The 25,753-nt window shown below is 35.4% G+C and overlaps 2 protein-coding genes across 2 annotated transcripts; one reads left to right on the top strand and one right to left on the bottom strand.

The window, feature by feature from the left end:
• Window positions 1-1,944: 1,944 nt before the first annotated feature.
• Window positions 1,945-3,887, bottom strand: LOC110923590 (exocyst complex component EXO70B1). Its single transcript, XM_022167661.2, has one exon. The coding sequence runs from the start codon at window positions 3,885-3,887 to the stop codon at window positions 1,947-1,949; it is 1,941 nt and encodes a 646-aa protein (XP_022023353.1). The 3' UTR covers window positions 1,945-1,946.
• Window positions 3,888-13,932: 10,045 nt separating this feature from the next.
• LOC110922396 (bidirectional sugar transporter N3) lies at window positions 13,933-15,537 on the top strand. Its single transcript, XM_022166705.2, has 5 exons — window positions 13,933-14,060; window positions 14,126-14,162; window positions 14,266-14,638; window positions 14,894-15,013; window positions 15,093-15,537. The coding sequence occupies exons 1-5, from the start codon at window positions 14,009-14,011 to the stop codon at window positions 15,348-15,350; spliced, it is 840 nt and encodes a 279-aa protein (XP_022022397.1). The 5' UTR covers window positions 13,933-14,008; the 3' UTR covers window positions 15,351-15,537.
• Window positions 15,538-25,753: the final 10,216 nt, after the last annotated feature.

Here is a 25,753-nt window from a genome sequence, read left to right as displayed (position 1 = left end):
GATTCGAATGGTACTCAATCTCCCTTCCACACGATTCATAGTAGGGTTTAGCATATAAAGCGCTTGCTAAATGTCATGGATTGTTTATGTTGTGAAGGTTATGGACGAACAGGAGGATCATCCATTCCTCACGTTTGAGGAGGACAGTCTCGTGATCGACTGTTTAGCAGTCACACACTATAAAGCGCTCGAGTTACCTGGTGTTGGTTTTGGGAAAATTTTTGGGAACTTGGTTGCTCGTTTTAAGGATTTTGTTCATGGGAGCTTTTCGTTCTCTCTTTCTCATACACCTTGGTGCTTTTGCATTGCATTTTTTTGTTGTACATTGAGGGCAATGTACGATTTAACTGTGGGGAGGGATACACTTTAAGCTTTGTTTTGTCCTGCAAGTCGTTTGCCCCCCCCCCCTGCAAAATCTCCCATCTAAATTTATGTGGCATTAAATTAATTATTTATGGCAACCGTTTATCATTTTCATTTTTTGATAAATAAAATAAAATGGCAACCATTAAAATAGAAATCCGGTTTGTGGCGTTAAATCAATCCGGTTTGGTCCATTTTCAGTTTTTTCATCAATATAAATAAAATAAAATAAAATAAAATGGCAACCATAAAAATAGAAATCCGGTTTGTGGCGTTAAATCAATCCGGTTTGGTCCATTTTCAGTTTTTTCATCAATTTAAAGGTTTGATTATATTTTCGGAAAGAATTTGATTAGAGATATTATCGAGTCAAATTCATTTTATGAGATAACCGTGAGTGTGGTTAGCTAAAATGATTAATTGCATGCTTAATCTTACACTTACACTCACTTCTTCCGTTATAGTGAGATTGTTTTTTAGCCTTTTATCTTTATTACACTTCTTGCTTATGTTTTTGTGGATTGAATGTATCAGATGTTTCATGCAATTTGTAAATTGTTTTAGGCATGCATTTGTAGATCATAAACTGAAATATTGTATAGAAATGATTGAGGCACTAGGGAACCCACTTTTATTAGCCTTTTCATTTATTTCCTCATAACATTATCCATTAGTTAGCCCATACGAGTCTTTTCTCGCGTTTTTCCATTTTCACCAAATTTGATAACCACTTAGAAATCCGGTTTGATTTGTGTTTAACTTTTGTTTACTTTCATAATTTCATTTCATGTTTAGGAGTTTTTAGCTATGTAAGTCGACATCCTTAGTTTCCTTCAAAACATATGCCACATTTAAGAAAAGATATTAAAAAAAAAAAAGAAAAGAAAAAAATTCAGCATTTATATTTGTTATATTTATCACAATTAAGGTGAAAGTGGGCCAAAGAAGAGGAATTTGTGTGCTAAAGAGGAGATTCCATATAGTAGCTCTTGGTGTATAAAACCATGTCGGTTTCATATAGTTTCTTTGTATTTTCCTGTATTTTTTGTTTTAGCATAGCTACTAGGTTTTTAGCTATTTAGCCACTTTCATATTTCTATATCTATATCCTTAGCCATAGCCCAACTACAACTCTTTCAATGCCCTCATGATTTATGCCATTGTTTTATGTTAGTGGTGGAGATTACTCATTTAACAAGCTTATGATATTGCATGATTGATTGTCTTGGCATTGAGTGCTCTATACATACATCATTTCATGTATGCTAAGGATTTTAGAGGCATATCATGCTCATTAGTTATTGCTACATATATTACTATGTGCCCATTTGGTGGTCTTCTGTTTGATTGTGTCTTCCTAGGAAATCATCTAAACCTTTGCATATGTATTTAGCTTGTGGTTTCGCTAATTGATCGTTGATGCCATCGAGAGTTTTGTTTCATTTTAGCTCGCTTGAGGGAAATCTATGAATGTTTGTATTGTTACATGAAGGAACGAAAAAAAATGAAAACAATAAACCACATAAGTTAATGATATATAAATCTTTAACAATGTATAAGCAGATTAGAATGATGGTTTAGAATTAGAATCTCCTCCTAGACATTGACGTAGAATGATTACCCTCGAACAAAGTCTCAATGAGTGCCTCAATGTCTTCGGGTTGATATTTTATGTACTTGTCTATGTTTTTCCCCGCCTCAAAGTGGTGTTTGTATCTCCCTACAAATGACCTGTACGCCGGAATCACCACAGCTGATATGGAGGCCCGAAGCTCCGACTGCAATTGCTCGTCACTCACCACCCATGGGCCCTGTGTCTTGTGTATCTCGTCAAACATGGCATTGAAATTCTTGAACCGCTCTTTCAACACCTTTTTATTTACTTTTCCATTCACCAGTATCCCTTCTTGTGTGATACATTGCAATAGTCGCGCCCATGTTTCTCTCTGGTAGCTCTTGTGGTAATGTCGAACCTCTGACGACCTCCGCCTGCACCAGTTGTCCCCCAACATCTTCTTTATCTCGCTTGATCCCTTTACCTTTTGCAATATGTACCTGCCGTTGTTCATTAGAAAAATGTCGCGTAATGAAGGGTCTTTGTACAAGGTTGATTTCACCGCAAGGTTCCCGTCCAAAAGGCTCATCACCGACGCTATTTGTGCCGCTAGCGGTGACTTCTCCATGTCCATGTCTTCTGGCGGTGACGACGAAGACGTAGGTAATTGGTTGAGCTTTGCGCTTTGCTGAAAGATTTGTTCCAATGTATCTACGTAGTCGCATGCGTATCTCAAGTAGTTTAACACATAGCGTGTGAGAGGGTGTACGGCACCTCCTGGTACTGGAGTTTTGGCCGCGTCATGTCGAATCGATTTCTCTAGATCACCGAACATGTTAACTACTCCTTCGGCGATACGTTCTATGACCGATGATATTTCTGAATTCAAGTCGTTGCATGATTCATGTTCCTCACCGTTGATTGCGTCTTTAAGCCCGTGAAGCACCTCATACATATCAAGGAATTTGAACAGCCTTTCCGCGGAAGGCTTCAGCATCGCAACTGTGGCCGCATAATCAAGTAGTGACGTGATTAGGCTACGAATCAGATTGACGAATAAACCTCTGAAAATTGAGGAGTCATCTGAGAAAACTAATTCACCCAATTTCCATTCTGCGGGAATTAGGAAATGTGAAAAATGTTTGATGATTCTGACCCACCGTGTGATGTCCGCTTCAAGCCACTCCCAGCTTAACTTCTGTACCTCCTCCGCATTTAGCTTTTCAAAATTGAGCCTTTTAAGTTGCTCATACAAAGCATTTCCCCTCGCGATGCTATAAGCATTTGAACACTCGTTTTTGTAGCCAGCGGACATCATCGTCTTCACAATTTTGTTCATTTTACTGATATCCTCCTCCGAGAAGCCCGGATAATCCTCCTCTTTGCTTGGTTCAGGTATGGGACAACGCTCCGATTTGAAGGAAAAATGCTTTGAAGAAATCACCTTCAGTTTGGGTTCCGGAGAAACATGTGAATCCACAAGAAGAGCACGAAGTTCCTCTTCCATGAACTTCATAATCTGACGCAGGAGCTTTCCGATTTTATCAAGTTGTGACATGTTGGAAAACTCTGCCAAGGCGGTTTTCAATTTACATAAACGGTGGACAGATTCGTATAGAAAGGTGTTGTCTTCGTCAACGGTTGATTTTCTGGTCTTGGACTTGATGATTGCGGAGAAGGTGTCTATAACATCAGGAAGTTCGGGTGGGGTGGTTTTGTCTTCAATGTTGGAAATTTGATGGGCGAAAGCGTCAAGATGGGCAAGGATCTGATTGTGATCAACATCATCGGGCAATGGTATAGAGTCATTGAGGTCGTCGCTAGATTCAGAATGAATAAGTGTATCCGGAAGGACACGGGACTTATGATGATGGGATTTGTGGGAAAATGATGATCGAGGACTTTCGAGGTTGGATCTCCAACGATGTCGTCCGATGAAACTACCTGATTTGCCACTGTGTTTCTCCATATTGTAGCGGAGGGAGGAAGGAAGGGTTGATTATGGTTGCTTCCGATTATGGACGGAAACATCTCCCATATCAATATCCTTCGCACCACCTTTTTCTTCTCCTCTCATTTAGCATGTTTCTTCTTATATACATTTGCCTATTTTTAGTATCATTCTTTTTTTCCTCATAATTCATACCATTTTTAGAAACATTGTAGCATTTAGCGGTGAATGTTTACACTTAATCAAGACAAACCTATTTATTTTGCATCCTAAGTACAGAAAACAAACAGGTTATTTCTTAGTTTGAATCTAAATGACAATCACATTATTGTAATTGAACAAGGGCATTGAAACATAGTTTAGTTTACTTAATTTGTTGGATTGTTTGGAATTAATACGTTAAAACTAATTTATCAATGTCATTAAAAATAAATAATATGTATTGCAACTCTAAAATGATATCATCATAAACAAGTTTACGTGTGTTTATTTCCATCGTCATAAGCACTTTTATGCGATTTTAGCATTGACATAATCCAACTATTTATGTGATTTTAATAAAATTTTAGCCACACTTAACTCAATAAAAATTTGACATCTGTTTCTATATATATTAATCAACTACTTATGTGATTCTAGGAACTTTTAACCCTTTAAGCGAATAACTTGACAAGACTTCAAAATTCAAAAAATATTGTGTGATTCTCACTTTTTTTTTTTTTTTTTTTTGTACTCACTTAAAGTTAACCACCAAACGCAATTCACATATGATAGATCAAACACGATTTTTGCTTTGTGCTTTTTATAGTACTTCAAGGGTAGTAATCCATTGTCATTAATATTAGACACTTTATGTATAGTGTGTGCATGAGCATTTTAGTCATTTGCATATGGTTTGCTAGATAGTTTGTTGAGGTTGTGTCTATGCCTTTAACCTTTTCAAATCTATATATTTTCTTTTTTTATCAGCCTCAGCTATATAGAGGGCTTGCATTGTACAGCCTCAGCTTAAATTACCTGGTTTGGGCACCTCTATGCAAAAGGAAAATGTAAAGATTGAATTATAAATTGAAGCATATAATTTTTACAGCAAGTCGACCGTAGAGGCCAAAATCGTCAATCGTTAAGTTATTGGTAGTTAACAGCCACATATTTTATGCTAATCGAAATGTGTCATTCGGTGGATTACATAGTGGTAGAGCTTGAACGGAAAATCAGTGGGGCTTACATAGTGAATTAGTGATTACCGTATCCCTTGTGGTGACGAAAACAACCGTTTTCATACACAAGGTGAGTCTGCTCATCTTTTCCTGAGTGGGAAAGCAAACCGGGTTCGCACGTGTCCACGTGACCATAGGTGAATCCTTGTCGGTAGTGGTAATGAGCTGGGTGATAGTCACTCGCGCCCAAGCCTGGTGCGAGATTTGAGACCATACTCCTTCAAGAATAGGGATAACAATAATCATACAAAACTAAAGGGTTTAACTAGATTTGATGGCATACTTTTAAAACTAAGGTATGTTAAAAGAATATAAACTACAAAAAGAATAGAGAAAAATGCAATTTGCGTACCTGTGGTATGTCCCAAACATCAACCTGAGCCCCCAAATTAAATTTTTGGTTTTTTGAGCCCCTGACCTTATGAATTCATAACACTTTGAGTCTCTGCCGTCAGTTTGACTGTTTGAGGCAGGGGTAAGACCGTCTTTTGACATATATTAATAACACTTTGCGTCCCTATGGTATGAGTGAAATATCAACTTGAGCCCCTAAATTCATTTTTTGTTTTTTGCTTAAGAAATCTAATAATTCAAATTAACTCTTTTATTTTTAAATAAATGCAATCTAATAATTAAATGTATACTATATATAACAAATTGTTAAAGCCTAAATTCTCTTTTATTTTTAAATAAATGCAATCTAATAAATGCAATATAATAATTAAATGTATACTATATATAACAAATTATTAAAGCCTAAACTGTATATTAAATGTAAACTTTTAATACATACAATACAGAGACAAAACGTCATACCAACTTCGTAGACTTGACGGAACTTACAGACTCGATAACAAAAGACCGTAACATACAATACAGAGACAAAACGTCAAAGATCCACAAGCAATTGTGGATCTTTACTGACGGGTGCACTTCGGAATGTAGCAGATATGAATGAATATAACCTCAGTGTAGGTAATTACATATCTGCCACTGGGGTTATATTCATTCATGTGAATGAATATAACCCAAGTGGTAGATATGTACTTAGCGAGCTCTGGAATTTCAAGGAAAATCGAAGAGCTACACTGGGATTATATTCATTCATATCAATCACTTCCTTATGTGCACCGCACCATCTTCTAGGAGGTTGTCAAGTGTTCTCGCCGTCGTAGTTGGTGTTTTGCGTATCTTTACATCCGCAGCCATTCTGTACAACAAAACACATTCAAATGAGGAACACATTCAATCCGAAACTGATTCGATCAGTTCTTAATATGAGGAACCCAAATCATCGAATCAAACCAAAAATCAATATGATGAACACACAAGAATCAAAACCAAAACACATTGAAAACCACTGATCCGATCAGTTCTTAATATGAGGAACCCAAATCATGGAATCAAACCAAAAATCAATATGAGGAACCCACAAGAATCAAAACCAAAACACATTGAAAACCTCTGTTTTGATACCCTAAACCCACAAGAATCAAAACCAAAACACATTCAAACCCACATTCAAAACCTCTGTTTTGATACCCTAAACCCACAAGAATCAAAACCAAAACACATTCAAACCCACATTCAAAACCTCTGTTTTGATACCCTAAACCCACAAGAATCAAAACCAAAACACATTCAAAACCTCTGTTTTGATGCATTTTGAACAATATACTCAGTTGATACATCAAACCCAAAATCAACCCTCTGTTTTTTCAAAATCAACCCAAAATCATCGAATGGAACCCAAAATCAAACCCAGAATCAACCCTCTGTTTTTTCACAATATAAACACATTCAAATCATCGAATCAAACCAAAAATCAATATGAGGATGAAGATGAACCTGATCTGTTCGATGATGAAGATGTTCCATGATGAAGATGTTCGATGAAGATGATGAAGATGATCTGTTGATCTGTTCGATGAAGATGATGATGATGATCTTGGGAGTTGGGAAAGATATTGGGAGTTGGGAGAGCTGTTGATGATGATAATGAAACTGGTTGTCTGCTATTAAGTGTAGATATTTAGGGTGGGGGGGTATTATGGATTTTTCACAACTGTCAAACGGTAAAACTGACGAAACACTGACGGCAGAGACTCATACTGTTATGAACTTATAAAGTCAGGGGCTCAAAAATTTAATTTAGGGGCTCAGGTTGATGTTTAGGACATACCACAGGGACGCAAATTGCATTTTTCTCAAAAGAATAAAAATAGTGTTTTGAAAATAGTGTTTTGTTCAAATTTGATAGAAAACTAATAGAATAACCGCAGATCTTTCTACTTTTCTCTTAATGTCTAACTTAATATTAATTACAATTTTACTCTATAATATATACTTACCTTATGCCAATGATCTATAGCTTACATGGTAAGAAGACTTGAGTTCTTCTTTAAAGATTCAACTTAAATTCTCATTTGGTGCAAAAAAAGAGTGAGGCATTGGTGGGCAGTGATAGGAGACCCAGAGAAACCTGAGTTCTATCCTTGAGCCAAATGAGTTTTACTAGTAATTTACCGTCGTGCCTACGGGCGGGTGGGTTATCAGGTTTTTCCCGGAATTAGTGGTGGACGACTTGAGTTACTCTCAGAATACTCCGTTTGTCCAGTGGGCATCTCGAGAGTGCTCAGGATTGATTTGTTAGTCATTCAAAAAAATAAAAAATATATATACTTACCTTATAATAGAACATTTTAAGGAAAAAGTGTCATACTAGGGGTATTTTAGACATTTATGACATAATTTTGTTGTTTAATGCAGTTTTGGTTTTATCTAATAAATTCACTATTACTCATGTAATTACTAATTCTTTTAAGTAATTTAGAACTTTACAAAAATCGAAATAACTGATAAACAAACGAAAAATGTGTATAATGTTGACTTCACTGCAAAGCGTGGGCTTCCCACTAATAATATATGTACACATTATTTATTTAATGAAATTTATAAATAACAACACTTTACTATAGTCAAAAGTCATTTAGAGGGGTGTGAGTCGTCCTAGTTTCCTCGGTTTTTCCCGAATGCTATATCAGCACCACATCATATTTTCTCTATTCTAACTATTTTACTCAGATTTACCCATTTTGCGGGGACTACCCCATTTTCCCAATTTTCATATTTTATATTTAATTTTTAATAAAATATAATTAGTATCTATAAAAACATATGTGTGTGTGACTATATTGTGTATACACATATATAGATAAGTATGTATATCTATGTGTTTGTTTGAGTTAGTGAGAATCAATGGCGATTTTTTTTCCGAGGTTTGAGGAACCGTGTTCACGTCTAGGGCTGGTTTTCGACACCCCTTTCCTGTAGTTGACTCCGTACTCCCTTATAGAAAGATTTAAGAAAAATAAAATTTTAGAATAATATTATTAAGGGTTTCGATGGCCGTGTGGTGGAATATATTGGTACACGACTAAAGTTGTCGATCCTGAGAATTTTCAGATCTTGCCAAGACATAATTTGGTTGGGCACATCCAAAATGGGCTTAAGAGTTGGAAAAAAGTTATAGACATGGTCTTGTTTTCTACTATATGGTGGATTTTGAAAGCTAGAAACGAGAAGGATTTCAATGACAGTTACATCCCTATTCGGATGTTAGTGGAAAACACTAAGGAAGCTTTGTTTTTCATGATTAAAAGTAGATGATGTAATTATCATGTTTTAAATTGGGAGAAGCAATGAGTTCATTATTTAGGATGGAATTGTTTACTTTGTTTTTGAGATTTCCAACTTCTATTATTCAAAAAGAGAAGTATAAAGTTGAGTCCATTTAGTTAGAATGAGTTGAGTATAAAAAGTGGAATTGTTTACCTAAAAGCAATAAATTATATTCCAACAACATCTAGTATGTGCGTGGTGAAATATAAAAAAGGAGTTAATGCGGAGTTTGATGTAATAAATGTACCAACATTTGTGTGAGCAACAGAACACCACACAACGTTTCATAATACGGCATCACTCATTTAATCACCTAGTAGAGGATGAGAATCGTTCCCCTCGCCCCTTCTTACGGGGTATAGCACAACTTGTTTCTCAAATCTAATTTATCCATTTATATATTTTGTTGAATCTGGATCATGTACATGACAAAAGTTTCATACGAAGTGTACGTGACATAGAGAGAAGGACAAGTGAGATTGCCTTGAGGGGTAATTTCGTCCTTTCTCATTTGAAACAGCTTCTCTCATTGATTTTCAAACGGCTATAACTTTTTTATACGTTAATATTTTTTTTTTAAATTACACTGTATTAACGTGCATTTCATTGTCTTTAATTCGAACAACCTATTGCTATAGTTTTCTTAAAAAAATTACAGGATTTTGAATACCTAGCAGATGACTATGTGATTTTGAATACTAATTACGTGATTACATATTCAACATAAATTATTACGTACGTGATTACATATTCAACATAAACCATTACGTGATTATACATTCAATATAAATAGGTTACGTGATTACTAATTCTATATGATTTGTTATAACTAATGTTATTACAATTATGCTTATTACGTGATTACACATTCAAATAATAAGAATTTGATTGTTTATGCTTTATTACGTGATTAAATTTCTAATATACGACATTATGTGGTTATTATAGGTTGATTTTTGACTATGTTTTGTGTATAATTTATCCTTAATACGTGATTAGACCTGAAAAATTAGGTATTGCATATGAAATATTATATAGTTACATTTTTTTTATGTAATTACGTAAACACTCAGTGTGATTTCACATCTTTCTATACTAATAATCAAAAATCCTTTTTGGACACGTGTCATTCTCTGGTAATTTCTCACCTTTATTTTTTATTTATCTCTTTTATTAAATAATAATAATAATAATAATAATAATAATAATAATAATAATAATAATAATAATAATAATAATAATAATAAACATCAATTTAACTAACTCTATTTATCTCTTTTGTTTTCATAATCTGAAATTGATTTCTTTTTTAACTCTAAAGTTTCAATATTTGGCAATTTAATTCTAAAGTTTCAATCTTTGGTATTTTAACCGCTTTGATTAATTTGATTTTTCACTTCTAATTTCAAAAGTTTTCATCTTTTGCAATTTAACCCCTTTAATTTTTTTTACTTTCAACCCAAAGATTTTCATCTTTTACAACTTAATCTCAACACTTTTTTTACTTTCAACTTTAGTCTCTTATATATTTTTTTCATCTTTCATAAATTCTCCTTTTAACGCGTCGTTCTAAATTTCCGGGTTAACACGCCGCAACGTGCGTGTGGGGTTCAACGTTTTTTTATCTATTTTTTTCCTTATTGACATGTCCGTCATTAAACAATTTATATAGGAGATAATATAGTCTTTTGAAATATTTATTAGATTTCAAAATTATTTATCTTAAAATTTACAAAAGAAGTACACTAAATATAATATAGGAGATAATATAGTCTTTTGAAAAATTTATTAGATTTCAAAATTATTTATTTTGAAATTAACAAAATACGTACACTAAATATAAATTAATATAATGTAAAGAGTTAAATGTCATTTTAGTCTCTGTGTTTTGTGTCATTTTGTCAGTTTAGTTCAAAAGTTTTATAATACACAGGGTTTAAAAAGATACAACAAGATATAACTTTTTATTAATTGGTATATAAGATTACATGTGCCCAACCCATACAATACACGAGGTTCTTGAAAATATGACTTTTTTCATTATTTAATATATAAAATTAAATTTACTCAACCCATACAATACACAAGGTTCTTAAAGTTATAACTTTTTTATTATTTAATATATAAAATTACATTTATTCAACCCATGTAATAAACGAGATTTTAAAGATATATTGGTTTATTATTTGGTACATAAAATTACATTTATTCAACCGGTATAATAAACGAGGTTTTTAAAGATCTATCTTTTTATTATTTGATATATAAAATTATATTTATATATTTATTCAACCCGTGTATTACACGGGGTTCTAACCTAATAAAATACTATAATAAAATCACGTAATCACAAAATGGGTATTCAAAATCACGTAATCATGTAATAATACATAGTCAACTATGCTACGTAATTACGTAATCACTTAGTGGGGTTTCACAAAAATACAATAATGAAATCACGTAATGGATATTCAAAATCACGTAGTCATGTGTTGGATATTCAAAATCACATAATCGCGTAAAGGTATTCAAATCCTGTAATATTTTTCAAGAAAACTATAGTAATAAGCTGCTCAAATTAAAGAAAGTAAAATGCTCGTTAATACGGTATAATTTTTTAAAAAAAGTTAACGTATGAAAAAGTTATAGTCGTTTGAAAATCAAGGGGAAGAGGAGTCAAAGTGAGAAAGGAACAAAGTACTCTTTCGCTATTTACTTTTTCAATTGTTTCAGTCTTATATTTACGAAGATGCCACCACCTAATTCTCAGTCATTGATCTTGTACAAGATTTCCTCTTTTGTTTTGTTTGCCACATATTAAGATTTTCTTTGCCACATATTAAGGTGTAAGTGTTGATTAACCACATGTTGCATCAAACATTTTTTTTAAAGAAAGCTTAGATCTTGCTAAGCTTGAAAACTTAACACTTTAAAACTTTATATTTATTTTTATAAAAATCCAATAGTTTTTATAAAGATAACTGTATTAAATAAATTATAAACAATACACACAACACAGAACGTAACAAATTTCAAATAAGTATATGCAACCACAAGTACAAAGTGGCAGGTATGTTTATTTCAAATATGTGACATCAAAGTTTATTTTTTATTTTTTAAAAAGTACTCGACGCTTTGTTTTTGGCCTCAAAACATTAAAAAATATGTAAATTGTATGCCCTCTTTAAAAAAAAAGAAAATACATTTTTTCTTCATATGTAACAAAATGTTTTCACGGTTTTCTTAAATTAACTGAGTTTTTTATTTATACTTCTCCTATATATGTATGTAAACATATATCTACGAGTTATTAAATACACAAAAACATGCAACATTGATATTGTATCATGTTCTCCTTTGAACTTTATCACTATATTGTGATGAACATGTTTCCCTTAAACCATTTTTGTAGTATATGTGTTTGTCTCTCGAGATTTGAGATACTACGATCGGCATGGTAATTGTATTGTCCAGGATAGTCTAAATAGTTTAAGATAATGTTGGTATCTTTATAGTGTTTTAATTGTATTGTCCAGGATACTCTAAATAGTTTAAGATAATGTTGGTATCTTTATAGTGTTTAATTTTTGCGTGTAATAGAACAACATAAAAGTAATACAATCTTTTGGTTTTGTCGCAAAACGAAGACGCTGAGATTGCATAAGATCGAGTGAGAGTATAGCACAAAGATAAGAAGAGTTTTGGCTTTAAACTCAAGTGGTATGTTTAACGTTGCAAGCCTAACACTTGACCAAATCTTCACGGTTGTTTTTTTCCGCAAAAAGTTACTACTTCATCATGATGAGGATGAAACACGTAACAATTTATCTTTTTTGTTTGATTGTATCTCCAATAAGAAGGAACAAAAAGAATTAGAGATAGATCATAGATGAGTGCAAGCCATGGGTGTTGTGAAATATAGTTACAAGGATACGCCGAGGAAGGAGACAACTGTCACGTGAACAAATACGCAACACAACAAGACGTAACTTCATTCACCCATGCTTTTTAGTAATAAACATACCATGCGTGTGACAAAAGATATAATTAATTTATATTCATCGTAACTTATTTTGTCACCATATTAGTTTACGCATATTTTTTTACTTTTAAGTTGAACACATTTAGCCAATGACTTTTTTTTTTCATTTGTTACTAAGTTATATATTTTCTTAAAGAGTAAATTACGTTTTTGGCCCCTGTGGTTATATCACTTTTACTATATTAGTCCAAAATAAGAATTTTTAACATATCTGCCCCCATGGTCTCTATAACTAACCATTTTGGCCCCTAAGTCTAATCATTTTGGCCCCCATGGTCTCTATAACTAACCATTTTGGCCCCCATGATATTTAGACTTAGGGGCCAAAATGGTTAGTTATAGAGACCATGGGGCAGATATGTTAAAAATTCTAATTTTGGGCTAATATAGTAAAAATGATATAACCATAGGGGCCAAAAACGTAATTTACTCTTAAACGTTTAAAATCTTATAGTTATAAAATTGAGCTGACTAGTTTAATATAAAAAGAAAATCACCAAACTTTTGGTGGGTTTGAAATTCATAAGAAGTTAATTTGTAGGTAAGAAAAGTAATAAAACATGGTATATCACTATGGCCTGGCCTGCGCATGTTATATAAGTATAATTAATTAAGAAAATTAGTTGGAATTTGAATTTGAGAAGAAAGAAAGAGCTAGAAATGAATAAATTTGTTAGTATGGAGACAAGGTTGTTGGAGGATGTCTAGTAAGTATTGCATTTTGGAAGGTAAGATGGAGACGCAAGTTAATAATTATAATTAATTAGTTAAGGTTGGGGGAGGTGGGAATGTTTACCCACTTATGTGGGGTTTCTGCCCGGAAGGTTTCAAGGTCGAATCTTGCGGGGGTCGAACTGTGGCACCGGTTCAAACTCGCAATAATATGTCAACCGTGGAATTCTTACTCATGACCTGGGTGATCAAAGGCCAAATACCTAACCGGGTGATCTAGCAGTAAAAAAAATTAATTAGCTAAGGTAAAAGCTGTTTAATGAAGCAGCAGCTAGTTGAGTGTCTTCTATCCCCCACAAGAATTTAATACATCATCATCTGCCACGTACGTACCTCAATCAATCTGCCCACATATATACATATAAATACATCCTACAATCGACTCCTCTTTAGCCTCCTTGACAACAATTACAGTAGAAGCTTAATTAGCTAGCTAGGCTCCACTATATATTATTTCTAATTCAATGGAACTTTTTGATGTTCACCACCCTCTGGTTTTTGTTTTTGGCCTTCTTGGTACGTAATTAATTCTTCACTTGGATCATCATTCACATATTAATTAATTGGTTAATTTCATGCAGGTAACATCATTTCCACCGGGGTCTACTTTGCTCCATTGTAAGTCTAGTTAATTAAAATTAATTAATTAATTAAACTGCATGCGCGCTGTGGTTATAACTAACTAACTAACTAACTAATATTAATTTGATCTGATCATCAGGCCAACATTTATTGAAATATGCAAGCGGAAATCAACAATGGGGTTCCAGTCACTGCCATATGTGGTGTCTCTCCTTAGCGCATTGCTGTGGTTGTTCTACGCCTTCATCAAAGGTGGTGACACCTTCCTTCTCATCTCCATCAACACCCTGGGTATCGTCATAGAGTCCCTTTACATCATCATCTTCCTTATGTACGCTACGCCTCATGCCAAGAAGCAGACAATTAAGGGTTTGAGTGGTGTAATGATGCTATGCCTCGTCGTTTCTCTTGGGACATTCTTCTCCTTACAAGGACCCACACGGGTACTGGTAGTCGGATGGATTTGCGTGGGTATATCCGTGTGTGTTTTTGCCGCTCCTCTTACTATTGTGGTGAGTGCACGTTAAATTCAAATATTAATTGAATTCATCGTATGTATTGGCGGATCCAGGGGTGTTTTGGGGGTTCCCGGGAACCCCCTTAGTTTGAAAAAAAATGAAAAAATAGTGGAAATTTTGTATGATTTAAAAAAAATAGCGAGAATTAGTGAAAATCTACCAAAAGGAACCTGGTCGGAAAAATTCCTGGATCCGCCATATATATATATCCTTTGGTTAGTTAACTAATTAATTTAAACGAACGTACAGTTTGAAGTTGTGAGAACAAAAAGTGTGGAGTTCATGCCATTGTCCTTATCGTTTTTCCTTACACTAAGCGCGACTGCATGGTTTGCTTACGGGATGGCTCTCAAAGATATATGTGTTACGGTAACTTTCTTAATTCTACCTATGAATTATTGTTATTAAGATAAAAGAATCTGATGGAGGGACATTAATTTGGTGGTAGGTGCCAAACATACTAGGATTCCTGTTGGGAATATTTCAAATGGGACTGTATGCATATTACAGAAACCCGGAGAAAAAGCAGGCCAACTGCAAGGAACATGTGATGATAAACATATCCAAATTATCACACACAGAAGTGCACCCTATGGACTCAGACCGGAGTAGCCAAGCTGCGGAAGATGTAACGAAAAGCACTGATGACGGAGTAGGAGTAGGAGGAGGAGGAGGAGATCAAACACATCGTTGCGATGTGGATTAAGAATTGTTTGTTAATTTGGTTGTTGATTTTGACATAACTTTAGAAGCCAGACACCTCTCTTTCCCTCTCAATAACAGAAATCCTCCCCAAAACTGCTTCCATCATATTTTTGTTTTCTTATTAATTAGTTGTAATACTTATAATAAGCTTCTAATTCTTTAATAATATTGATTTTATTTTCATCACCTTTACATTATTTTTACTGTTAGGTGTCCACTTGGAATCTGTTATGAGTTTGCTCAGCAACATGTGGATCGTTTCTAATAATAAATACTTAATTAAGTGGCGTAGGGTTTGTATAGAACTTGACAGTTAATACAATGATAATTTTAAGGTACAAAACGTACGAACTGAAGGTTTTACTAAAAAAACACGGTGACATTTTCATAATTATTAGTAATTATCAAAATTACTCTACAAATGATTATGTAGAGTAATTTTGATATTGTATGGTAATTTTTTAAAATGTTCTTGTAGAGTAATTTTGATCTTGTAGGGTAATTATCAAAACTACCCTACAAGTGTATCAAAATTACTATGCATCAAAATTACTCTACAAGTGAATTAAAATTACTCTGCAAGTTTATCAAACAACATGCAATTCAAAATTACTCTACAAATGATCATGTAGAGTAATTTTGATCTTTTAGAGTAATTTTGTAAAATGATTCTGTAGAGTAATTTTGATCTTGTAGAGTAATTTTATAAAATGTTTTTATAGAGTAATTTTGATCTTGTGGAGTAATTTTATGATTTTTTTTAACATTTAGTTTGGGTGGGGGAGGAGGGTGTTAGGTTTTTTTTTTTTTTTTTTTTTTTTTTTTTTTTTTGGGGGGGGGGGGGGGTTAGGTTTTTTTGGTGAGGTATAGTTTTTTGATCAAAATTACTCTACAAAAATATTTTATAAAATTACTTTAGAAGATCAAAATTACTCTACAAGAACATTTTAAAAAATTACTTTACAAGATCAAAATTACTCTACAGGATCATTTGTAAAGTAATTTTAATAATTACACTACGAGCAAATAATTATGAAAATGTCACCACGTTTTTTTGCCTTTTTCAGGCTATCCGTACGTTTAGTACGTTAAAGTTATTTGTACAGAAACTTTACTCTACAATCATAAACAGAGCATTGCATATATGAAAAACGAGTGTTTGATTTACAGAAGCTTACAATTATTTAGACTAACAAGTTTAACTAACTAACCAACTAACGGGATTAACCTATAATTAGCTTTCTAATTGCTGTCGGTCTAGAAGTGAACAAGATAATTTTGACCCAATAATCTCTCCCTTAAATTTAGATTGTTCCTAAATCCTTTACACCTAGTAGGTTTCTCATTTCTTCAAATTTCATCATAGTTATAGGTTTAGTTAAGATGTCTCCTTTTTTAAGTTTCCACTAACGTCCTCCATGTTGATTTTTCCTTCTTTAACACATTCACGTATCGAGTGTCATTGTGACATTGTGTTTGCTTCTTCCGTGAAAGACTAGATTCTTAATACATTCACATAGCAGATTTGTTGTCTACACGTAACGTAATATAACCTTGTCTTGTTCTAATGTGGTACAATCGGATTCACAATGAACAAGAATTAAGATTTGTGGAAAAAGAGTTAATTTTGAAGCAATTTTCTGGATACCTTCTCATTAATACGAACCGAACAAAAATACCAATTACAACCACTACTCACTACGCACATGGAGGAGATCACGGATCACCAGTGCCGTTCCTACGTTTTTGGAGGCCATAATCGAACTACGAAGTGGTGGCCCTTTTGCAAAATTATCATTTTCAACATATTTAGTAACAAAACCCTCCTCCTTTATTCGGGCTCAGGACCGGCAATTATAAACTAAAAAGTTTATAATTGGCTTAGTTAATTTTTTTTTTTTTTTTTTGATAAGTCAGGGTATGTAGTAATATTAAAAGTGAGAATGTGTGCGTGTGATAGCGTATAAAAATTTAGCACGTAAGCAATGGTAATTGCAAAATTTTAGGAGATTTATCGCTTCTTTCACCCTTCTGGATTTCTTTAATTCTTTCAAGATTGTGATTTCATGTTGTTCCGATTTCCACCCTTTGTCCTTAAAGGTTCGAGCGTTTCAATTATCGCTTAATGAACTTGATTTTCCGGTCTCTATTTTATCTTCATACTTTTGTCCTTCAAGATTTAAAATTGATTCGGGGTTTTGAAAAGAAATTATATAGCGATTCTTGCTTGTTGTAATCGGACATTCCTTTGTGGATCCGATTGGGTTTGATCTTCATGTGTTCTTGAAATTTCGAGAATAATAAACAAGGTATTCTATATACGAGAAAAGACTTATTCTAAATGCACCACCTCCCATACTAATTCTACCCCCCATTGTGTGAGAGAAAAACTATGGGCCCAACCATAAGTATGTGAGATGAGAAAGATACAACTAGTAGAGAACAGGGGCGGACCTAGAGGTTACCGGGGGGTAACCTCCGCTACGGCTTGGCTCGGAAAAATTTGACCTTTTTAGTGTAAATTTTGGAAAAATTTGATGTTTTTTCGATTTCGTTACGGCTTATTTATAAAACGTTACGGCTTGACGTGAATCCTAGATCCGCCACTAGTAGAGAATGGGGTGCATTTAGTAGCACTCTTTGAAATGGGTGAGTTTGATTTATAGAAGATTACAAGTATTTATACTAACAAATATAACTAACTAACTAACGTTGTTAACATATAACTACTTACTACCATAACCGATTTAACCACCAAACGTAGTTCACAGTCAGCTTCCTACTTTGTGGTTTATTTGGTTGTCGTCGATCAAGTAGTGAACAAGATAAATTTGACCCGATAGTTAATAATCATGTTTCGTTTGTCAATATGTTAAAAAAGTTAGAATGTGGTGACTATAGTAGATGTGGTGACAAAGGTAGAGGTGGTTATGAAAGGTATGGTGACGGGAGTTGAGATGGTGCTGGGATGTGAGGTGATAGAGATAAGTAAACAGAAGGGGATGGGAGGATCTGGAAGTAGGGATGAGCATGGTATCGGTACCGAATATACCTAGTACAGTTCGGTGCCGGTTCGGTATCGGTACGGTACAGGTACTTTAGTGTAAAAACCGGTAAATACCAGTATCGTACCGGACCGATACCGGAAATGTCAAAAGTCGGTACCGAAAATGTACCGGTGTCACACCCCGATTTCCACGTGTCTCACCGGTGGGCCCGGTGGGGGATTACCGTGACGTAGTTGGCAACAATATAGTCAAACCACACAATATATGAATGCACAGCGGAAGCATAAAGATAATTATATTTCAACCATTGTTTGTAATATCAAATGTATTACGAATAGTCGAAAAGTATCCACAGGGGATCAAATAAAATATAAGTATTGTTCAACAGACGTAGGCATCTTAAGCTTGCGAGACTCTTTATGATGCTAAGGAGAAATATCCAGCCAATTACGCATAGTACCTGCATTTAGTCTTTTTGGGAAAATACGTCAGTTTACACTGGTAAATACATTCAACCGACACTTTTGAAAAATGTTTATTAAAATTGATTTGAATGCACAAGGCACAAACTCTTTATAACTTGGGAGAATTATTTAAATTTATAATCTTGTTAAGGGATTACATGTTCCTTATGCGTTCAGTAGCCCGGATCTTGTCCGGGTTAAAGATCAATAGACACACCACATCAACTATTTATGCACTGACGAGTGTACGCCTACACTCCGCGCTTAGGTTGTCACACCCCTAATTTCCACGTGTCACCGGTGGGCCCGGTGGGGAGTATAGTGACGTAGTTGGCATCATCATAGACAAACAACACAATATAATAATGCACAGCGGAAGCAAAGATAGATTCATTTCAACTTTAATAAAATGTAATATTAAATATCACTGATAGTTGAAACGGATCCACAGGCGGATCAAAATAAAATAGGATATTGTTCAACAGTTTATTGTCATCCAAGTTTGCGAGACTTATTGTGGACGCTCTAGAAGACAGCCAGCCTATTTCGTGTAGTACCTGCACTTAACCTTTTGGGAAAATACGTCAGTTTACACTGGTAAATACAATTTAACTGACTCATTTTGAAAATGATTGAAAATTGATTTAAATGCACATGGCATAAAATATTTTTATAACTTGGGATAATTATACAATATAATCTTGTAAGGGATTTACATGTTACTCCGCGTTCAGTAGCCCGATCCGTAGACCGGGTTAAAGATTAATAGACACACCACAATATAGAGTTATACACTGACGGGTGTACGCCTACACCCCGTGCTCAGGTCGTGGCCATCTCGTAAGATGATGCCAAGGATATCCGGGACATGGTCATTAACCCCCCAAAGGCTTCAAGCAATAAAACACCTTCAAAACAGGGTCATCTCAATAAATTTAACCACTATTCGATTAAAGAATTCAATGCCGGACCAAGCGGTATATTATATACCGTACCCCAAGCTCGTATAGGGAAAATAAGTTAAAAGTATTTACCTTTGTAAGTATGAATCACAATTAGCAAGTGAAGGTAGCTTTTACTGGGCCTCCTATTCTGGAACAAAGGTTTATAACAACCTATTAGATTCCTAACGGGTCTTTATTTAAGCCTAAACCTAGACCGGTTAGTTTTAAGGACGAAACGGTTCAAGCGCACGATTAAGCGAAGACCGGATAGAATGTGATTTAGACCCGACAAGTTTGAATACTTGTATAATTTGGGTATGCTAAATACATTCTGGATTTTGAGACAAAAATGATAACGTTTGACCCGTTTCGGTCAATTTATGCAAACTAGTTACATAAACCGAACCGAACGCTAAAAGAGCGTTACGGGTAACCACAAGAGTCATATGCAAGTTCCCTGAGATAATATGCTTTAAATATGTTATAATATCAGTAAGATAACTTCTATTTTGCCTCATACGGATTTAAACTCAATTTACGCCTCATAAGGGCATTTTGGTCATTTAAAAGATTATAAAAGAGTTAAATTGGAAATCTGAGTTACATGTCTGATTTATACAGTAAATATACTTAATTTGACATATTATAACAGTAGGGTATGACCCATATACAAAACTTATCATTTAAAATCGAACTATACACCTTAGGGGTATTTCGGTAATTTCACAAAGGCTTAAACGGTCAAAACTGGAAACCTGAGTTCAAAAACTTATACTTACTGTTATTTTATAAAAATATGCTAAATACATCAGTAGGTATAACCCTTATACGCTTAACATGGTTATAGTACATACTAGGCGTTAAAAACGCTTAAAAAGGCGATTTAGAGACGTTTCCGGGTTTTCAAAAGAAAGCTGATATTTTTATATTTCCAGAATGCTCAAAATAATTTATTTAACAAATAAAATCAGTAGAAAAAGGTTTGGGGTCAAAAAGATTTATAAAACTCATTTTATGGCTTAAAAGGTCAAAACCGGTATTAACCGAATCGAACTTAGAGACCTATGATACGACCAGCCAAAAATTAAATAAAAATCTTCAAAAATCCTAAAATATTATATAACATCAGTTGGTAAAAAGTTTGGTATCAAAAAGTGGGCTTAAATAGGTTATACGCTAATTACGCCGTTTATTTAACATAAAGCTTTAGATTTACGATATCGGGCATAACTCTAAATCTGGACTTCCAACTGATATCAAATTTTCGGTGCAAGTTTATAAATCAGTAATAAAGGCTTCTACTCTTTCACTTTTCCAAAAATAACGTTTTATAGCAAAAAGGGCAAAATAGTCATATTTAAGCATAATCGGTAACATGCATATGAATCGGACAAGAGTTGAACCAAGTCTTAAAATCTCAGAGAGTTGCACATAGTTAAAAATGGTCCAAAATAAGCTCTAAGGCAGATCTCAAACATGCATGCACGGATCCGAATCGAGAGTCAAAGAAAAAGTCATTTTATAAGACTTTAGGTTCCAATCCGGGATTATACTAAAAATTGTCGAGTTGATCATGATAAAACATATTCTTACATTCATTATAAAGTTATTTTGATGATCAAACTGATTGCATGTAATCTACATTACCATTTATGATAAATTTTGCATAAACGCATTCTTTTGACTTTTTAAGAACAACTTTGACTCGACAATAATCATGCTTAGAATGGGAATCAGAAAATACCCTTTTGAGGGTTTGTTTCCCACATAAATACCAACTTGTAGGTACTTTCAATTTGAGAAATGACTGAGCCATTTTCGTTTAATCAGAAAGTCAAACTAAAGTTACGACGGATTGACTTTCGCCTAATAATCTAAGCTAGAACGAATTAGAGAAGATTATGAATGCTTACAAGAGTCCTAATGAAGCTTAGAGATCACTATGAAGCAGCCTTGTCGTCCAGAAAGCTCCAGAATAGCTCTTGTGAATTCTTGAAAGTTGTAAGTGTTCTTGGTTACTACTCAAGACCCCAATTGTGATGATTTTGATCTGATTTTATGGTGTTTCAGATGTTGTGAGAAGGCCACAGGTGTCCCATATTGCATGTAAGATGATTGGAGGGTTTGGGAGGTGGAGAAAGCTGTAACCAACTCACAAAACGGACCCAAATAGTTGCTGTTCGCGAAATCTGATGCTGGGCGTGGGTCGCGGCCCGCGTACAGGTGCCCAGGCGGGCCGCCTGGGGTCTGCAGCTTCACAAAAATTGTTTAAACTTTGCAGTTTGGTCCCTGCTCTTTGGTTACGAGGTTTTGGCCCTTTATCTTGACCCTTAGACCCTCAAATCTGATTTTTAAGGACCTTGGGACATTTACCAACATGGTAAAGTCCTCGGTTAACTTTGCGCTCACCCGAAAAGTCATGAAATTCGACGTTGACGCTTTTAACCCCTCAAGTACGGTTTTGGCCATAACTTTCTCATACGATAACGAAACTTCATGAAATTTTTACCACATATTCTAGTGAGTATATTTTATCATTACAAAGCTTCGGGGCTGCCAAAAGATCACTCAGAGGTATAAATTCAACATGTTGACACTTTTAGTCCCTGTAGTTTGTAATTCCTCACTTTCGTGCATTTTCCGCTTCGTATGATCCATGATCTATCCGTTTAGGGTTATAAACACCATATAGGTTATTTTAGAGTCTATTTATCCAATGTTGACACTTCGAACCCTTATATTCCATAGTTTCACTTTTTGACAACTTTAGTCCCTCTAAGGTATATTTTCACATATCCAAAGTCTATGACACGTGTCAATGCATTATTGGACGTAATTTTTCGAGGTGTTACATCCTCACCCCCCTTAAAAGAAATCTCGACCTCGAGATTTACTGAAACAAATGAGGGTATTTTTCTTTCATCGTGGATTCTACTTCCCATGTGTATTCGGGACCTCTACGGGCATCCCACTTGACCTTAACAATAGGTATGTATTTTCTTCGGAGCTTCTTAACCTGTCGATCCTCAATTGACAATGGTTTTTCCACAAACTTCAAGCTTTCATCAATGTGTATATCTGTATGCAGTATGACCAGTGATCCGTCTGCGAAACACTTCTTCAGATTACAGATGTGGAACACATTATGTATGCTACTAAGCTCTTCAGGTAGGTTTAGCTTATAGGCAACTGATCCGACGCGTTCGATAACCTCAAAAGGTCCTATTTATCTCGGGCTCAGTTTACCTTTCTTACCAAATCGCATCACTCCTTTCCAGGGTGATACCTTAAGCAATACTTTCTCACCTACTTCGAAGTGAAAAGGCTTACGCTTTGGATCCGCATAACTTTTCTGCCTATCCCTGGCAGCTTTCAAACAATCGCGAATTTGGACAATCTTGTCCGTCGTCTCAAAAATAATCTCTGGTCCTGTCAGTTGGACATCTCCAACTTCCGCCCAACAAATAGGCGATCTACACTTTCTACCATATAAGGCCTCAAAAGGCGCAGCTTTTATGCTGGAGTGGTAGCTATTGTTGTAAGAGAATTCAATTAGTGGTAGGTTCTTATCCCAACTACCACCCAAATCGATCGCACATGCACGAAGCATGTCTTCCAAAGTTTGAATAGTACGCTCACTCTGACCATCGGTCTGAGGATGATAAGCCGTACTAAAATTCAAACGAGTGCCCAAAGATTGTTGGAAACTCTTCCAAAAATGTGACGTATATCTAGTATCTCTATCAGAGATAATAGACACAGGTATACCATGCAGCGCTACAATCTTATCAACATACAATTGAGCTAACATGTCAGAGCTGTAAGTTTCCTTAATGGGAAGAAAATGTGCTGACTTGGTTAGCCTATCTACTATAACCCATATAGTATCGTTTCCCTTCCTTGTCTTGGGTAATTTGGTGATAAAATCCATTGTCACCATTTCCCATTTCCACGTGGGAATTTCAGGTTGTTGAAGCAAACCTGACGGCTTTTGGTGCTCTGCTTTGACTTGCGCACAAGTCAAACATTTAGCTACATGCTCAGCTACAGACTTCTTCAAACCAATCCACCAATAGTTTGCCTTTAGATCCTGGTACATCTTATCAGCTCCAGGATGAACGGAATATTTGGAGCTGTGGGCTTCCTGGAGGATAACATCCCGAAGTCCTCCATAAACTGGAACCCATATTCGCCCATTCAGTCTTAGCATTCCATCCTTGTCATAGGATAACTGTTCCTCAGTTACTCCTAGCTTTTCTTCAGGATAGTTAGCTTCCAACACAGCTTCCTTCTGTGCAGCTAACACCCTTTCGTTCAAATAATTCCTTATTTCTATGCGCTTGGCATTGATCCTTATCGGCTTCACTCTTTCTTTTCTGCTTAAGGCGTCAGCAACTACATTTGCCTTGCCTGGATGGTATCTTATCTCACAGTCGTAATCATTTAAAGTTTCCATCCATCGTCTTTGTCGCATGTTCAAGTCCTTCTGATTGAACAAATGTTGAAGGCTCTTGTGATCCGAATAGATTACACACTTGGTTCCATACAAATAGTGTCTCCAAAGTTTCAATGCAAATACGACGGCACCCAGTTCCAAGTCGTGGGTGGTGTAGTTCTTCTCGTGCACCTTTAGCTGTCGTGAAGCGTAGGCAATGACCTTGCCTCTCTGCATGAGTACACAGCCCATACCAGTGTGTGACGCATCGCAATACACCACAAATTCTTCTATTCCATCAGGCAATGTTAACACTGGAGCATTGCTCAACTTCTTCTTCAGAATGTCGAAGGATTCTTGCTGCTTAGGGCCCCAATCAAACTTAATCTTCTTACGAGTCAACGAAGCTAGAGGCGCAGCAATCCTTGAAAAATTCTCGATGAATCGCCTATAGTATCCTGCTAATCCTAGGAAACTGCGAATCTCGGTAGGCGTCTTTGGCTCCTGCCAATTCATAACTGCTTCTACCTTAGCGGGATCTACTTGGATACCACGCTCACTTACCACATGTCCAAGGAACTGGACTTCTCGAAGCCAAAATTCGCACTTTGAAAATTTGGCATAGAGTTTCTCATGATGTAGAAGTTTGAGAATACAACGAAGGTGTTTCTCATGGTCAGCTTGGCTCTTTGAGTAGATAAGGATGTCGTCAATAAAGACGATGACGAATTTATCCAGATAAGGCTTGCAGACGCGATTCATGAGATCCATGAATGTGGCTGGTGCGTTAGTGAGCCCAAAAGGCATCACTAGGAACTCATAATGTCCATAACGAGTCCTAAACGCTGTTTTGTGCACATCTTCATCCTTGACCTTCAACTGGTGATAGCCTGACCTTAAGTCGATCTTCGAAAAGTAGCTTGCTCCTTGCAACTGATCGAACAGATCGTCGATCCTGGGCAACGGATATCTATTCTTGATAGTGACTTTGTTAAGCTCACGGTAATCGATGCACAGACGCATCGATCCACCCTTCTTCTTGACAAACAAAATCGGCGCTCCCCAAGGAGACAAGCTAGGTCTAATAAAACCTTTAGCTAACAGATCATCCAACTGCGTCCTTAACTCCTTCATCTCCGTTGGTGCCAACCTATATGGTGCTCTTGCTACTGGCGCCGCACCCGGAATGATGTCAATTCGAAATTCCACTTGCCTATCTGGTGGTAAACCAGGTAGTTCTTCAGGGAATACTTCAGGGTATTCTGAGATGACAGGGATATCTTCAATCCTTGGCTTTGGCTCATCAATAGTAACTTGTGCCATATAAATGACACAACCCTTTTGCAGACATCTGGATGCTTTGAGCATGGACACTTGCTCAGGCAATCCATGCTGGGTATCTCCTTGGATAGTGAGTGACTCACCAGACGGAGTTTTAACCACTACTTGCTTTCTGTTGCACACAATCTGGGCTTGGTTACGCGATAACCAATCCATACCTATCACTATATCAAATCCGGCTAGCTTAAAGGGAAGCAAGGATAATGGGAAAG

This window comes from Helianthus annuus, chromosome 17 (assembly GCF_002127325.2).
Source record: "Helianthus annuus cultivar XRQ/B chromosome 17, HanXRQr2.0-SUNRISE, whole genome shotgun sequence".
In the NCBI taxonomy this organism is placed as follows: Eukaryota; Viridiplantae; Streptophyta; class Magnoliopsida; order Asterales; family Asteraceae; genus Helianthus; species Helianthus annuus.
The sequence above is the reverse complement of the archived record's forward strand: the minus strand, read 5'-3'. Positions and strand labels throughout refer to the sequence as shown.